The sequence below is a fragment of the Uloborus diversus genome, chromosome 2 (genome assembly GCF_026930045.1).
Source record: "Uloborus diversus isolate 005 chromosome 2, Udiv.v.3.1, whole genome shotgun sequence".
Taxonomy (NCBI): Eukaryota; Metazoa; Arthropoda; class Arachnida; order Araneae; family Uloboridae; genus Uloborus; species Uloborus diversus.
The window spans coordinates 46,072,086-46,089,627 of record NC_072732.1 but is presented as its reverse complement, the minus strand read 5'-3'; the positions used below and the strand labels follow the sequence as shown (position 1 = coordinate 46,089,627).

Sequence of the window (17,542 nt, the reverse complement as noted above, 5' to 3'; positions counted from 1 at the left end):
CATAATTGTTGTAGTTTTTTGTTTGTTGATTTGTATTTCGAACTTTTTAATTGGATGCTGATTTGGTGCTGGTTTTTTTTTTCCAATGACAATAAATTTTCTCGTTAAGCTGCACTTGTATGTCAGTACGATGATTCCTTCAAAAATTAGCACACAAATAGTACGCTTGGTACCAGAAATTGAATTTTACCGCCAATCATTCCAAATTTTGCAGTACAATCAAACTTTTTTTTTCTTCTTTAAGCCTAACTGATGCCTTAAGAATTTTTTAACATTCTATTCTTAGGATAAAAATAATTTTGAACATAAATTTCATAACTATTACTACTGTAAAATGCTTTTTTTTTTCTTCAATGTACGTAGGGGAAAATGAGGCTCATGTCAGCACGGGGGCACATGTGAAAACACGGTATGTTTTACTAACTACCAAACGGCACGAACTTGAGGGTCACGGATTTGGACAAAATTTTAAATATAGGTCAATTCCCGCTAGGTATGAACCTAGGTAAAGCGATTTGACTGCATAGGCCCTAGTTCGGCGCCATCGGGGGTTTAAAGTTGATGATTTGGACCAAAATTTCAACGGAGTTTCCTTTAGAATTGACCCTTTTTACCCCTTTTTTTCGCAATTGTACTGCAGTACGAATCATTTGCATGCACTTATTTTTGAAATAATTACTTTGCATACTAATTTTTAATAAGTAGTTCTCAAATTTAAATTGGATACTACTTTTAATTTTAAAAACGTGATTGCCAAAATAACATAGTTACAAGATATTTATCGTTTGCAAATGAAACTATAATTGTTTTCGTTGAATATTAATCGTCTGCTAGTAAAAAGTATTTATCGTTTTTCTAATAAATGAATTTAATTTCACTGGATATTTATCGTCTGCTGTCAAAGATATTCCACAATGATAAGCAAAAAATGAAAGTGGAGAAAAAACTCAGATTTATTGCATATGACACATAAAAAAACAAAGCCAAATGTGTTGGGAGAACGAACATTGTGTCGAAGTCTGAAATTCCAATGGAAACGCCATTGCATTTCTGGGACCAAGCTAGCAACTTTACACCCTCGTTGCAGCCTATGCAGTCAAATCGCTGTACCTGGGCTCATATCTAGTGGGAATGAACCTACATCTAGAATTTTGTCCAAATCCGTGACCCTCAAGGTCGTGCCGTTTGGTCGTAAGATCACGTCAGGCAAAAAACCTGGAAAAATTCTCAAATAAGGACAGTACTAGTTGTAATTCTTGGACAAACATTTAAAGCAATGCGCCATTATATGTTTCTGTGGTGGCAACTCCTTTGTTTTAGCAGGTGTTGAAAAAATTTTTATCACTGTTTTCTTCACGTGATAACATTTTAAAAACTAACTGCTAATCTAAATCTAAGTATTACGAAGCATTGTAAATTTAGGTAAATAATAAGTAAATTTAGGACAATGTTTAAATTTTTTTATTAAATTAAAAATTCTTTATTTTTGCGAGTTAGCTGTAAAGTAAACGATAGGGCACTTGAGGAACCCCATCATTGTTTATGACTTAAAGACAAAATGTTAACGATCTGAGAGTTAAATCACAATAATGAAATATCATTCGAATTCTTTCTTCTATATAGAAGGAACAATTAATCATGTGAAAATTTTCGTATTTTAAGATTAACGCCTTTTAAAGTATACTGAACCCTGAACATGTTTTGACCATTTTTGGAAACTGTCTGTCTATCTGATTGTGTTTGCATGTATTTGACTGATTAATTGTGAGCGTTCTAATTCAAAACGTAATGCATGGAATAGAACAAAACTTGGTTAACATATGCCATGTGAAGTGGTAATTATTAGTTTCGGCACCAATCTCTTCAGAAGGTGGCACATATGAGTGATTTCCGCTATTAGTCTGACTGCTTTATTTGAAACAGTAATTAAAGATTTATCATAAAAATTGGTGCTCATATGCACCATAATGGGAGAGAAACTGATAAGGTTTTGCCTTCATTCATTCCAATGGGTGTCAGAACAAAAATATTTATATTTCTCGAAAAATAGTGTGAAAATTCAAACAAAAACTGAGGTAAGAGGGAATCTCAACTGAAACGTTTGTGGATTAGTTTTGAGTTGACTTTGGTATCAACTGATTGCTCAAGGAAGGGAGGTGCATCAAGTGCTTTTGTCGTCTTATAAAAAGAGGTAAATTTCTCCTTCAATGAAAATAGAGACTTAGTTCAGTTTACCAAAAATGTATAGGCAACAGATAGGCTGATTATATCAACCGACATCATGCAAAACATTGAAAACTGCTAAAGATATTGTTGCCTTTTGCTCCAGATGAAAAACCCTCAGTTCATCTGCAAGTTCATCCACTCTTTCAAAAATGTTTCCAGTGTTCACATGTAAACACAGTGTCTCCAGGAAACTGCGATTCTATCGCCTTTTTTCGTAGCGATACAGCTAATTTTAAGTATTATTACTTAAGAAGAAGCTGCATCGTTAAAACTTTACTTAAGAAAAAGCTATCGTTTCTACAGTAAAAAAATCCAGTAATACTAGAAAATCTCTAGAAAATTGGGATTGCATAAAATTTTCCAGTAATGATACAGCTTTTTTTAAAGTAAAATTGATAGCGTATTTTAAGAAGTGATACCGTTACTAGAAAACTTTATGGAGCTCCAGTTTCCTGGAGATTTTCTAGTAGTACTGCAGTTATTTTTAAGTGTAGAAACCTTTATAGAAGTTCAGTTTACTTGCAATTTTCTAGTATTACAAGTTTTACAGCAGTTTTTTTTCTTCTTCTAAACAGTTTGGTGCTCTAAACTGTCAAATGAAGCAATGAAACGTAAATTTAGCAAACAAAATATTTTGTATAAAACTAGTTTTTTTTTTTTTTAAAGATTTGACGTTATATTTAATGTTAATTACTAGCAGATTATGCCATTACCTAAACAGAAACCAAACCTAGTAGCGCAACAGCCCATAAGGGCCAAGGCCTACCGTGCGCATCCCAGTTTTCCTGACCAAGAGCAGTGGGGTGCAAGGCAGATGTTCCGATTAGTCCGTCAATCGAATGCGGAATCTCCAGGGTTTACTTCAAAAGGACGCTTGCTACTCATTTTATCGACCCACTGAAGGTGTAGACCATGACCCGGGAATCGAACCTACGCCTGCGATGTGGAAGCGCGAAGCGTTACACGCCATCACCTACGTCGATGAAAACTTCGCCGATGAAAATACTTTATCTGTTTTAAAGCAGGCGGGTATTTCTGAAATAAGAAAACTGTAAAGATGATGCATCACAGTTTAATAACTGTCTTTAAAAACTACAGTTTATACGAAATATCCCCATGACGCACAAACTAATTTCTCCTCTACCCCAAGAGAAAAATACATAAGTGTTTTTTTTTTTAAGGTGTTACAAAACTTTAGTTAATATTTTTACAACTCCCGAATACTTATTCAAGTTCAAAAAAGACACGACTCTTATGTTTGGTTTTTTCTTCAAAAAGACGTGATTGAGAAAAAATTCAAAAATCCTTGAAACAGTTGAAACTACATCTTAAGTTCAGAACAAATGAAAATATTTTTTTCAAACCTATCCAACAACTTGAATTAGGTCTAGAGGAAAGTTAAAGCGGAAAAAGTTTAAATTTCCACTTGTCTTTTTTTCTTCCAGCGTGCCAAAGAAAAATATATAATTTTTGTCAACAGCAGGTAAAAATGGCGTACTAGTGAAAATCAAAATTTTTTTATGTAATCTTTATCTTTATTACTAATAATAAAGCTGAAAGTCTCTCTGTCCGGAGGATGTCTGTAGGATGTCTGGATCTCTGTGACGCACATAGCGCCTAGACCGTTCGGCCGATTTTCATGAAATTTGGCACAAAGTTAGTTTGTAGCATGGGGGTGTGCACCTCGGAGCGATTTTTCGAAAATTTGATGTTCTTTTTCTGTTCAAATTTTAAGAACAAAACTATCATAAGATGGACGAGTAAATTACGAAATTATCGTAACGTGGAACCTTAACATGGGCACAAGCCGATTGGCGAGATACGATATTATCATAACGTGGAACCGTAACATGGGTACAATCCAATTGGCGAGAAAAATCCACCATACATTATTTGTAAACATACAGGCGAACCAAAAGACCTTTTAATTTTTCTACTACGGGCAAAGCCGTGCGGGTACCACTAGTTACTAATAATAAAGCAGAAAGTCTCTCGGTCAGGATCTCTGTCTGTCAGGATTTCTCTCTGTCCGGATCTCTGTGACGCGCATAGCGCCTAGACCTAATGGCCGATTTTAATGAAATTTGGCACAAAGTTAGTTTGTAGCATGGGGGTGTGCACCTCGAAGCGATTTTTCGAAAATTCGATATGGTTCTTTTTCTATTCCAATTTTAAGAACAAAACTATCATAAGATGAACGAGTAAATTACGGAATTATCATAACGTGGAACCGTAACATGGGCACAAGCCAATTGGCGAGATAAGAAATCATCATAACGTGGAACCATAACATGGGTACAAGCCAATTGGCGTGAAAATTCACCACACATTATTTGTAAGTATACAGGCGAACCAAAAGACCTTTTAATTTTTCTATTACGGGCAAAGCCGTGTGGGTACCACTAGTTCCTGAATAAATGGAGATATGTTCATCAAATATGGATGTCATGATAGATCAAGATCAAAACCTTAAAAATGTTCCGCGCTGGTTTTTATTTTTGATGCTTAACAAAAGAAAAAATATTATGGGTGAAAGTTTATCTTTTTTATAATAGTGAAGTAGATATGGCCTAATTTCCTATATCAAAGATTCAAAGATGGTTAGCTTTTAAAAATCCAGAAAGTTCTTTAAATTTTTGCTATCAAAAACGAAACTTAATAGAAAAACTAAGTTTGAGTGATTACGTTTGTTGAAATAATTCAATGAAGTTAAAAAGCAAAAGACGGTGACTGATTTTAAATTGTTCCACCCCATTTTTAAATCAATATTATCTCCAGGAAATGAAGGATTATCTATCTTTCTAAAATATTTATTTCAGAATGGAGAGCTAGTATTAAGAGTCTTTTTTTTTTTTTAACTGGATACTTTTGACAGTTGATGTCTTCTGTTTTCGTAAAAATTTCAGGATGTCTTAGTGGCACTATGGTAAGAAAAAGTGAAGTTTCTTTTTTTAAAAAACTGATTTGTTTGTCCTTGAGTAGGGGTCAAAGTTTAAGGTCATGAAAAAAAAAGAGCTAAATATATGCTTGCTTTGCTTCAAAAGCAATGAGTGAACCAAGCCAATTCTTTTAAATAAGGATACTACTTGATACTAGGTACATTCTAGTATGAATATTTTGGTGATTTCTTCATGGTTTTGAGGCAAAGGTCAGTTGAAAATGCATTTTTTAAAACTTTTTTGCCTTGTTTGGGCCAGGATATCTGCTAAAGCCGTTAGTAACCCTCGGAAGTAAGTATATGATTAACTACTCACTACAGTATAGTACAAAAAAATGTAAAATAGCTTTCGTTTCACTTAGCTTTAGTAGTTAAACGGCCTCAAAGTCGATGATTTTTTTTAAAAAGGGCCAAGTTTAGAGGTCAATAACTTTGATCACGGCATGTTAACAACTTTGGGACACAGCTGTAGTTATAGTCCGAGTGTTGCAGTTTAAGGTCCAGGTTAGAACCCCATGGCAATTAATCATCTTTTTTAATTACGCGGTCTCAAAGTTGTTAATTTGAAACAACAAGAATCAAAGTTTTAGGTCAATTACTCTATAACGTCTGAGTCAGTAACTTTGAGCAAGAGCTGTAATTATGCTCTACGTGGTGTAGTTTTAGTTTCATGTCAGAAAACCATGAGATCTAATCATATTACTTAATTAAACGGTCTCAAAAATGATAATTTCAGTATAAAAGAGCGTTTTTTTTGCGAGTTTATATGCGTACTACTCAAAATCTTATGAGCTACAACTCACATAAATGCTAGAACGAATCAACAGCCAAATGTACTTTAAGCTCCCAAAATTACATGCTTCCACTGTAATATGAATTTCTGTAACCTTGTCCGCAACATGGGAATTTTTCTCACAAAGTTGATCCTCCATTTTGGAGCACTATGTGTTGGAGATCCTAGATCCTCAGGATTCAAATCTCGGAAGCTAAAAATTAGCATCAGGTTAGTTTCAAAGACATCTCTAAGTCTCTATAAAATTATATCCCATTCGGGGATGATCGAGCCGGGACAGTTTGAAAAATCAGGTCAGTTGACGTGGAATCACTCTGATACAGTGGTGTTAAAAAAAAACTGCATCACCCGCGCCGCAAAGGAGAGGAATATCATCCCGACTGCATTCAACACACAGTCAAGCATCCCGTATCCCAGATGATTTGGGGATGTATTTCTGTTCAAGGAGTTGGTGGCCTTCACTTTGTGCAAGGAACAGTAAACGCTCAAGTGTATATTGGCATTTTGGAGGAGAAATTGCTTCCTACTATCCGGGATCACTTTACTTCAGTTCCAAACGTCATTTCCCAGGATGATTCTGCTCTGTGCCATAGGGCAAAACTGGTAAGTAACAATTTAAAAACCTTTATCCTGCCATTAGACTTAAATTGACATGGGGTTAAGTAATTTTTTTCTCTCTAAGCTCACACGCAGGTTCAGAAATGGAAAAATGAGCATGGGGTCAACAGTTTGCCTTGACCAGGAAACAGCCCCGATCTACGTAAACAATAATCGGATTCCTGCTGTTAAATGTTTATTTCATAACTTTTGCAGAATTTCACATACATTCATCGTTAATCGATAAAACCAAAACTTCTCGCATAATCCCATTGCTGTGAAAATGTGAGGGTGACGCAATTTTTTTTTACCAGCACTGTATAAACATTATGCACTTTTCACCCTCATTTTTTGTTTTTGTCTAACAAACCTGTGTGTGAGTGTGTGTGTGTGTGTTTTTTTTTTTTTTTTTTTTTTTTTTTTTTGACTTTGTATTTATGTTTTTACTTTTGAGCCAAATTTAATAAATTTGTTTATTTATAAAAGTTTATAACTAAGTAGTGTATATGCAAATTCTACTGTAATTATGAACTCAATCTCCTACCCAATTGCAATACTCTTCCCAAAATATACACTGAATTACTGAATTATGATCATTATAAAGTCGATAATAACCAAAGATGCATGTGAATTGTCACAATATTATAGCAGAGTGATTTCTCGTCAACTGACTAATTTTTTAAAATTGTCCCTGCTCGATCATCCCCGAATGTGATGAAATTTTATAGAGGTATAGAGATGTCTTTGAAACTATCCTATGCAAATTTTTAGCTTCCGAGATCCGAATCCTGAGGAGCTAGGGTCTCCAAAATATAATGCTCCAAAATGGCAGATCAGCTTTGTGAGAAGAATTGCCATGTTGTGTGGTCAAGGTTACAGAAAACTTTATTACACTGGAAGCATGAAATTTTGGAAGTTTAAAGTACATTTGGTTGTTGATTCATTCTAGTATTTATGAGAGTTTGAGCTCATAAGATTTTGAGTTGTACGCATATAAACTCGTGGAAAAATGCTCTTTTATACTGAAATCATCATTTTTAAGACCGTTTAATTGAGTAGTTAATCATATACTTATTTCCGAGGGTTACTCACGACTTTAGCATATATCCGCGCCCAAATAAGGCAAAAAAAAATTTTTTTTATTGCATTTTTAATTGACCTTTGCCCTCAAAGTCATGAGTGAGGCACCAAAATATTTATACTAGAATGTACCTAGTATCAACTGGTATCCTTATTTAAAAGAATTGGCTCGGTTCACTCATTGCTTTTGAAGCAAAGCAATCATATATTTAGCTCCTTTTCTCGCGACCCTAAACTTTGACCTCCATTTGAGGGCCAACAAGTCAAATTAGAGAGGAAAAAAGCTTCACTTTTTCTTATCACAATACTAGTAAAATATCTTGAAAGTTTCAGGAAAATTGAAGGTGTCAACTATCAAGCCCCCATTCACTTTGTCCAGCTTTAAAAAAAAATGACTCTTTTTTTTGAAGACTTCTTTTCCACATATAATCTCCCCCCCCCCCCCCCAATTTTTTAGCATGTGTGAAGCAGTCCTAACTTTTCCGAAAATGCGAACCCGTTTCTTTTATAACTGATTTTCAACACCAGTTTTAAACAGAAAATTAAAGAAGTTTTATGATTTTCTTCCCCTTCATTTACTTTAAAAGAATACTGTAATTTAATTATTTAATTGAATTCATGAACACTTTTTTTTTTCAATTACTACTCTGTTGCTAAAGTTTAATATTGCAAAAAAAAAAAAAAAAAAAAAACTCTTCTGATTCCGAAATATAATGAGTTCCAAAATCAACATACAATAAAATTTCAAATATAAACCAGAATAGCGATCATTAGTACTCGTTGCAAGGGCACACTGATGGGAGGTCACTGTGACCTCCCAAAAAATGTCTTTATTCGTCAGACTTTGTCTGACGATTCGGCAAAATTATTATCATGCGCCAGAATTTGAAATTCCATTCTGCAAAATTATCATCATCCTGCGAAACTTTAAGTACGGGGCGTCCCTGACTAGTTGATATAGCTCGTTTATTCTCTATTTATTTTCTTATACTTACCTCCGTTATGCGAAAGGAATTGCTTTGATCTTCACGATTGTTCACTATTGTAATTTCAAAAGCTACATTATGTATGACCCTGCTCTAGTGAAGGTTAAATTATATCCACTCAATTTAGCCGCTCCGATTCATTAGGAAGAATAAAATATGACCTTGAATGCCCTGTCAGTTCTAATTTCTCGCTCTGCGCTCAGTTATCTTTACTTATCGTAAAGAAATAAGATAATAGTTCAACAACTTCCAAGTTTTTTTAAGAAATTCTAAAAGAACTACGTTATCTCACGACATATGACACGTTATTCCGGATAAAGGCTAAATTTTTGTTTGAGAAAGTCTCGTTTTGTCTTATTTTTATATTTGAAGACTGGATAATGTCACTGTTTTTTTTTTATTTTCAATTGAAAATGTTGGTTAGTTAACTAAAATTCTCCAAAATAAGTGCACGTTGTAATAAGTTAATATAGATACCACATTCTCAAGTGAATGCATTTTGAGGAAAGATGTTGATGGAATACATAGTTTGGACAACTGCTGTCTTTATTTTAGTTGCATATTTACAGTGGTATTTCAAGCGGAGAACTCGGCTTGCTCCGCTCACTAAGTTTCCTGGAGATAAGCCGGTTTTTCTTATTGGAAATATAAAATGGGTCATCAAACTGTACGCGTCAAAAAGTCTGAAGCATCACCCTGGAGTATGTAAGTAATGCAACACATTTCCTTCCTATCTAAGATTTACATACTTTACTAAAATATATTTTAATGATATAAATAAATTTTTGAATAAATGCTATAGTACATGCGAATAGTTCTAACATAAAATTTCTAAAATCGTAATATAAAAATCATTTTTAAGCACACAAAAAGAAAGAGAAAATAATGACATAATGTTATTTAACTGAGCAATAAATTGCTGTAAACTTTGGATCCATGAAAATTTTTGTAATTAATTTATAACTATATGTCACTTCTTATAATTTTTTTGCACTATTGCAAAAACTATGTTGAAAAGTAGTGGCCACATAATTAGGAGAATTAATTTGTGTGATTTCAGCAATCTATCACAGCGTCAGTTATTTTTTCAAGATAGTTTATTTATTCAGAATTCGATACTTTTAGCTGTTAAATCGTGTTGTTGCTTTATCTTCAGAGATCTGCTTAATCTTTATCTTTACTAAAAATAAAGCTCAAAGTTTGTCTGGATCTCTGTCTGGATCTCTGTCTGGATCTCTGTGACGAGCAGAGCGCCTAAATCGTTCGGCCGATTTTCATGAAACTAGTTTGTAGCATGAGGGTGTGCAACTCGAAGCGATTTTTCAAAAATTCGATTTTGTTATTTTTCTGTTCCAGTTTTGAGAATATTTTACCGAGAAAATTATCATAACATGAACGAGTAAACTACCATAACGTGGACGAGCAAATTACCATAACATGGACGAGCAAATTACCATAACGTAGAAGGTCAAATTGTCATAACACGCGCATGCAAATCAACATAGCAAATTGGCAAGAAATTCATCATCCATAATTTGTAAATATACAGGCGAACCAAATGATCTTTTAACTTTCGACTACGGGCAAAGCCGTGCGGGTACCGCAAATAAATATATTAGCTTCATGATTTACAAAACATGTACAGTAACCCTTTCTCCGAATGTTTGACAATACTTCCTACATAAAAGGAAATACATGTTAAATTAACCTTGAAAACCGAAACGTTATAAGATACTGACAACAAGACGATTGACGATGGACGAGTTCTTTTAAATTTAGGTTTTATAAGCACAACGCTAGTACCTGTTATTATTAAAGCAAACAGGCATTCCTCACACCTATTCAATAAATGAAATCCTTACATCCGTCGTCCATCGGAAATCATCTTCTCACCTGGTAAACACACATAGTGAAGAAATGAAAAAAGTTGAAGTAGGTAACAATTGAGTAAGTGAAAAGCAAAGGGATGTAAGTGGCAAAATTGAAAATTTGGAGATAACCAGTACAAATAGTAGGTGAAGAATGAAGAATAGTAGGTGACCTCTCATCTGTCTTGGGGCAAGAGACGGTACTAGCAGCCCTGGTAGATTCTGTTATACAGCATGATTTAGAAAAGAAAATTCAATGAAAGCCTACCAAGGATCTTATCTTCAAACGCGTTTTACTCAAAACTTGAAAATGTCCTTTTACATCGCTTTCCTTTTCACTGCCTTAATTGAAAGAACATATTGAGACATTTTTCTTTTGACAAAAAAATGTTTGCCCTCGAGTACTCGTTACAGAGATATTGCTTAAAGTCTGCCGAATTTTTAAGAAAAATGCCTTATTTAGACGGCGGGAATTGGAAGATAGTAGAATACCAATTTCTCGGCGACGATTCCACCTTCTGCATCTTCGAAGACATTTGCAAAGATGTCTCCCATTACTCAATAAAACTCGCTAAATTTGGCGATTTTTTAAAAAAGATTTTATATTTCGATAACTGGGGTGCGAGGGGAAAAGATTTATGCATCCAGAATCATGCTCCTCAATGTTCTAGCGAATGCTATTAATTTAGCCTTTTTTTTTTTTTTTCAATATTACGCTATGGCATGATCTCTTGGTCAAAGTCAGATTCAATTTGATATATTAATAGCATGCAAATAATTCAAACTAAAAAAACCAGGACCTTAAGCAATAAATATTATTTTAATCTAATTTCAGACATCCTGGAAAGAATATTAGGAGTTTGCTACCTATTTCAAAAGACAGGAATGCATCTTTTCTGGTTTGGCGTCACGCCAATAGTCAGTGTATTTCGAGCAGAAATCGTGGAGGTAATATTCCTGTATAATTATTTCAAATTAAATACACAGATGAGTCCCTGTATTTCAAGCTTTGGTAAGTGAAATTGGAATGATAATATATTTTTTCGAATGTCGCGGCGTTATATCGCTCAGTTAGAATGAAGGGGGCACACTTCAAATATTGCCTTTTTTAAAAGTCGCTATAACTAGGGCTACATGATTAATTATAGTCAATTATTCTATAGTGCTAATAGTTACCGTTAAGTATCAGTTGATTGTATGTTAGTTTTTTTTTTTTTTTTTTAAGTTTCTCTATCTATAACAAAAATTAAAAATTATTATATTTTTTTTAGTTTTCGTTTGAGTAAACGAATGAAAAAAAAACCCCGGAGTTGGCTCAAAACTGTGTTAAAATTTTTAAAAATATACTTTTTAAAAATGATATAAAAAGTACTTATGTTAAGACAGCATGTTACGATATAAATATCAGGTATAAATATTGTTTGCAAAAAGCTTTTATCTTCGTTCTTCGAGATGAAGCCGCAACTCGTTTATGAACCCTTCGCTGTTATCCTATTTTTTAGCTACCAGTGTCAAGATATCGTCGCCTCATAGATATGCTAGTGTTATTTCTGGCATTAGATATCTTACTGTTGCTCTGATGCGACGATATAGGGCCATTCCATGAAACTAGGGACATCACAGTAAAAAAAAAAAACTTCCTTGTATCAGTAATTTTTTTCTTTCATATGAGGTAAAAAAGACTGTATTTTCATAAAACTATGCGAAAAAAGTTATCAGCACATTTTTTATAAGTTTTATAGGCAAGTTTTGACAACACTTCTCAGTGCCCATGTGTCGTTGCATTAACGATTCTAAAACATACTCTTTTTTTTCACTTAGGAAATTAATTGCTATGTCTACAATCTTATTTTTTCTTGAAATTTGGTTTATCTAGGACGAGATTAGACCAACAAAGAAACTTTAAACTGTTATAATTGTCTTGTAGCAAATGTTTTTAAATTAGGGCTCATACTAATGTAACATCAGTCACAAAATTGTATAAAAGTTTGCATTGTTTAAACAAAAACAAACCCAAGTTTATAAAATGTCATATTCTCTTTATTTATGATGATATCTTTAGTATTAATCCCTTAAATATTTAGAAATAGTTGAATTTAATTATTTAAAACTTATTTAAAGTATGTAACGTCAGTTACAGTAACATCAGTCACATTTCTGTTTTCATTAAATAACCTCAAACAAATTGCACAAATAGTATTGATTGCTGCTGAAAGGCAAAAAAAAGAGGCGATATAAATTAAGAAATAAATTAAAACATGAAAATCACAAAAAGTGAAACAAAGTAGAAATTAAAAAGAGTGGATGGTAAAAAATAAATAAAATGATTTTTGAAAATCTAGCATAATTACCAAAGTTGGTTTAGAATAAAATTAAAAAGAGAAATTAGGTGAAGAAATAGAACAAGTATAGAACAAATTTAAAATATTGAAGTCCCAGGTTTAAATTAGCAGCTGCATTGCCCCACTTTAAAATAATGAAACCTTGGTAAAATATGTCATTCAAAGCATTCTTTGTTATATCTTTACAAAAGAAAACAGCTGCTGTAAAAAAATTTCTGGCATGAAATTTGATGAACAGATGCTCCTTGTTCTTCATGCAGTACGTTTGAATAAAAGTGCTCTATCATCGATACAGAAATATTTCTAAATGTCACACCTTCATGCAAATTTCAGAGGTATCACCATCCGACTTGCAATCATGTTATAAAGAGTTATATTCGAGTGATACTTTTTTTTACTTTCTTCTATATCTAATATATAGAAGAAAGTATTGGATTCGTGCAAATTTTCGAATTTCGAATTTTGACGGATTCGAACGTTTTGAGGTGTGCTGAGTTCATTTCGACTATTTTTGGAAAATGTCTGTCTGTCTGTGTGTGTGTGTATGTATGTATGTGTGTGTGTATGTATGTGTGTCACGTCTGTGTGTGACCAGTTTTTTGTGGCTGCTCTACAGCAAAAACTACCGCATGAAATCGAACGAAATTTGGTACACATATGTGCCCGTATGTAAACTTGTGCCCATTGGTTTTTGGCGCGAATTCCTCCAAGGGGGGTGGAGCAATGGGACGTTTTTTGAGTTACGCGTGCTTGCTATTCCTCAGGAAGTAACTGGCGGAATCAAACAAAATTTGGTCCATATGTTGCCATTAACAGGAACAGGTGCAGATTCAATTTTGGTGTCAATAACTCAAACGGGGGTTGAGCTATAGAACGTTTTTTTGTCGTCAATTGTGACTGCTGTATCTCAAGAAATAATGAACGGAATGAAAGAAAAATTTATCGGCAAGTAGCCCTTAGTGGGTATAAGAGCTGATTTTATTTTGGTGTCAACAGCTAAAAAGGGGGTAGCGCAATCGCCCGTTCTTTTTTTCCATTGTGAGTACCCTATCTGAAGAAGTAATGCTACGTTCTGGTTGAAATTTGGAATATATGTGAATCCATACGTAAACAGGCTTTGGTTCAATTTTGACGCCAATCGCTCCAAGAGGTGTATTTTTTTTTTTTTTTTTTTTTTTTTTTTGCGAATAAAAATAGCTTTATTAATGCAACAATAAGAAAGATAAATCGTAATAGATTGTCGTCTGCGTATTTCTCGTGATTTTAATTGTATGGAAATGATCGGAAATATTATCTCAATGATTTAAAATTTTTAACTGTTGCCATCTTATGTTTGTTAACAAATAAAATATTTGTAATTAATTCAAGCAAGGCTTTTAAAATAACTTTCAATTTTCGCTCTTTGCTTTGCTTTTGCAATAATTCAGACATTGGGATGGTCGTCAAGTTTTTGCATGTGTAATTTTGTTTTTGTTGGGAATATTGCTTCCTCGTCAAGCATGGGGAGGGTTTAGAAAAAAAAAAAAGAAAAATATAGAAGAAAGTTTCGTGATGGCCACAACATACTAGTTTAATTCGAAATCTGTATTAGGTGTTTAGCAACGACCCTTTTTTTACAGTAAAGGAGGGAATCACTTCCAGCAAAACATGTTCCAAAATTGTTGACTGCAAATGGAGAACGGATTCTTGAAGAATATGAGAAACAATTGTATCACGAGAAGTTAGATGCATTGAAACTGAAAACTAGGAATATTTAGTGACTGTCAAGATTCAGGCAGCAAAACATTGGAAATAGCTTGTCAATGTGGATGAAATTTATTATACCGGATGAGAAAGGTTAAAATATTTATCACACTAGATGTAGAAAAGGCAAACTGACTTTTTATTTTGTGAAATACATCAAAACTATAACTTTTAAAACTTTATAAGTGAACTTTTCTAGTATTTTGAATACAATTTTACAATTTTAAATGCTAATTTTATTTTCAAGGAGAAATAATTTATAATTATAGCAATTTAATGTAAATGTAACGTCAGTCACAAAATATTTGTATCATCAGTCACGGGTGTTAAATAATTTTTATGCTTTTAGTTTTTAAGTTATTTCACTAAAACAAAGTGTTTTCATCAAGTCTAAAATCCCTATTTTAAGGGGAATATATCTGTTTAGGTTTTACGTTATTAGTTTGAAGAGAATTTCAAATTATACATTAGTCACTTTTCTCAATGTCTCTTCTGCGTAACATCAGTCACGTTTTTTTTATTCCCCTTAATTTCATACAAAATGTTTTCCCTCAAGTCTGAAAACAAGTGTGGGGGCAGTGATGTACCATATCATGGTATTTTAGATCAATTTTAGAAGAAACAAATTTAATTTCAAGACAGTGCAGAATTTATGAGTTAAAAATGGAGTCAAATTGTAACGTCAGTCACCGTAGACATACCCTATACGCAGTTTCTATTTTAAGCTGTATGCTTTAAGTTTTGTTATGGCTATTCCATTCGTATGAGTCCAAAATGGGGGCGAAACTGCTTTCTCTGGATGTTGTTATTAGCTGTTCGACAACTGCTGACAATTCTGCCTTAGCTCAGATATGGTACTTGCAGCTTTATGATTAATATTGTTTGTACTGGCCCTACCCAACCTCAAGGAACTCAACAAAAGTGCCATGTACTTATATCAGTTATTGATGTGCACGTATGTGCATATATGAGCAAACATATGTGTATATATTTAAGGTTTGAATAGGGTTTTAAGAATTGTTTTTCCTCCGAAAGCAAATAACATCAGAGAAGAATTACTACTTAAATTAGACAGTTAGAAATGCTTCTCGTAGAAGAGTGTTCGGAATAAAAAAAAAAACTACGGCATGCGAATCTATGTTTTTTTCACTATAAAAACGAAAGTAATTTTTACAATAGAGTAAAATCACGCAACAGTGAATACCAATGCAGCGAAACAATTGTTATAACGAAATAAATAAATGTTTCGTTTCACTATAAGCAATATTACGGAAAAGTATAAAAACGTATTTTTTAGCGTGTTTTAAGCGTATAACTAATGGTTTCTCAGACATTCATTATACATTCTTGGTCCCTTGGAATTTGTTTTCGCGGGATTTCACTGTGCATGGATCTTTAAAAGAGAAATTTATGGGTAGGGGAAAGTGGGGCAAAGTGAAATGGTAAAGATGACTGAGATTTTTCAATAGGAACAAATTGGAAATTTGTGTTGAAAATTTTAGTACATAAAGAAAGAACATTGTATTTTATAATAAAACGTGCATTGAAATAGTATTTTTTATTTTTGGCAGTGAATTTTCGTTTTCAAAAAAAAGTGAAAAAATTCACTTAATTTTTTCATGGGGCGAAGTGAAAAAATGATGTATTTTTGTATTGAAATGTTTCCTATTCGATTATAAAAATATTTGTGATCAAATGAATCAGTAAACAAAAGGTTGAATGAATAAATTAAAAGATGCTGAACAAATAATTAAATAAATTAATTTAAAATGTATGAGGACTAATAAATGAAAGAGTAAAAGTGTGAATAAATGAGTGAATAAGTGAATTTCTAAATTAAGATCTATTAATAAAGTAATTAATAAAAATACTTAAGAGACTTAATAAATGATTGAATAATTAAACGAAATAAACTATTTCACTTTGCCCCATCCACTTTGCCCCGCATGTTCTTATCTAATTGTACAAAATATTGAAAATTCAAATAGGGTTAATATTAACTAAATAAATTAAAGGGGCAATTAAAAGGTCGCAATTAATATTTCAAATGTTATTTAATGCCAAGAACTTTATCATTTACAGATACCAAAAATAGTTTTCCGCTTGCAACAAAATATTACATTTTAATAACTTCTACTTTAATTCTTGTGTTTGATTATATTTCTATTTTAATAACTTCTACTTTAATTCTTAACTTCTACTTTAATTTAAAGAGGGCGCAATTTTTGTTTTGTTCCATGGGAGAATAATAAAAATGGCAATTTTTGGCTGGAAAACTCAATGATGCTGTGTGGCTTGTTTTTACACATATAAAATTATTGTCATTTTTGTGTACGTGGAAATTTTTCCTCTGGCGCAACGTACAGCTTGTATTATCATATTCTGTGACTTTCGGAGTTAACTTTTTCTTGACTGGAATAGGTTACATGTGTTACTACATAGTTAAAATTTTACTAGATATGTGGCACTAAAAGCGGAGTAAGTATTTCACCATTTCACTTTGCTCCACATTCCCCTACAAAAGTATTAAAGCTTCATTCTAATCCTTTAGATGATTTTAAGCAGCACAGTTTCTTTGGAGAAATCATTTGAATACCGATTTCTACATCAGTGGCTTGGAAAAGGTTTGCTAACAAGGTGAGAGAGACTGATATTTGTAAATGCATCCATACCAGTACAAATATTTAATGATTTTGACAATTTAAGTTGCTAGCCGTATTTTTTAATTGCAAGATAGTGTATATTTACCATATGGAAATTACCATATATACTTGAAAATAAAATGAATGATAATTATTAATTTATGAGCGTGGGAGAATATGTTAAGAAGGATGTAAGATCTATATTTATTTCAATATTTAAATCATCATATATATAATAGCGAATGATCGAGTAACACTCCTGACGTCAAAAACGAGACTCGCGGCACGCCATGATAATTTGATATTATTATTTGGTAACGTTTGACA

At 32.9% G+C, this 17,542-nt stretch overlaps 1 protein-coding gene across 1 annotated transcript in view; it reads left to right on the top strand.

Annotated features, from left to right (window-relative positions):
• Nucleotides 1-8,918: 8,918 nt before the first annotated feature.
• Nucleotides 8,919-17,542, top strand: part of LOC129235108 (cytochrome P450 4c3-like) — a 30,684-nt gene continuing 22,060 nt past the window's right edge. The window contains exons 1-3 of the mRNA XM_054868796.1: nucleotides 8,919-9,325; nucleotides 11,324-11,436; nucleotides 17,125-17,210. Coding sequence (XP_054724771.1) covers nucleotides 9,130-9,325; nucleotides 11,324-11,436; nucleotides 17,125-17,210 — 395 coding nt within the window. The 5' untranslated portion in view covers nucleotides 8,919-9,129. The remainder of the gene's footprint in view (nucleotides 9,326-11,323; nucleotides 11,437-17,124; nucleotides 17,211-17,542) is intronic.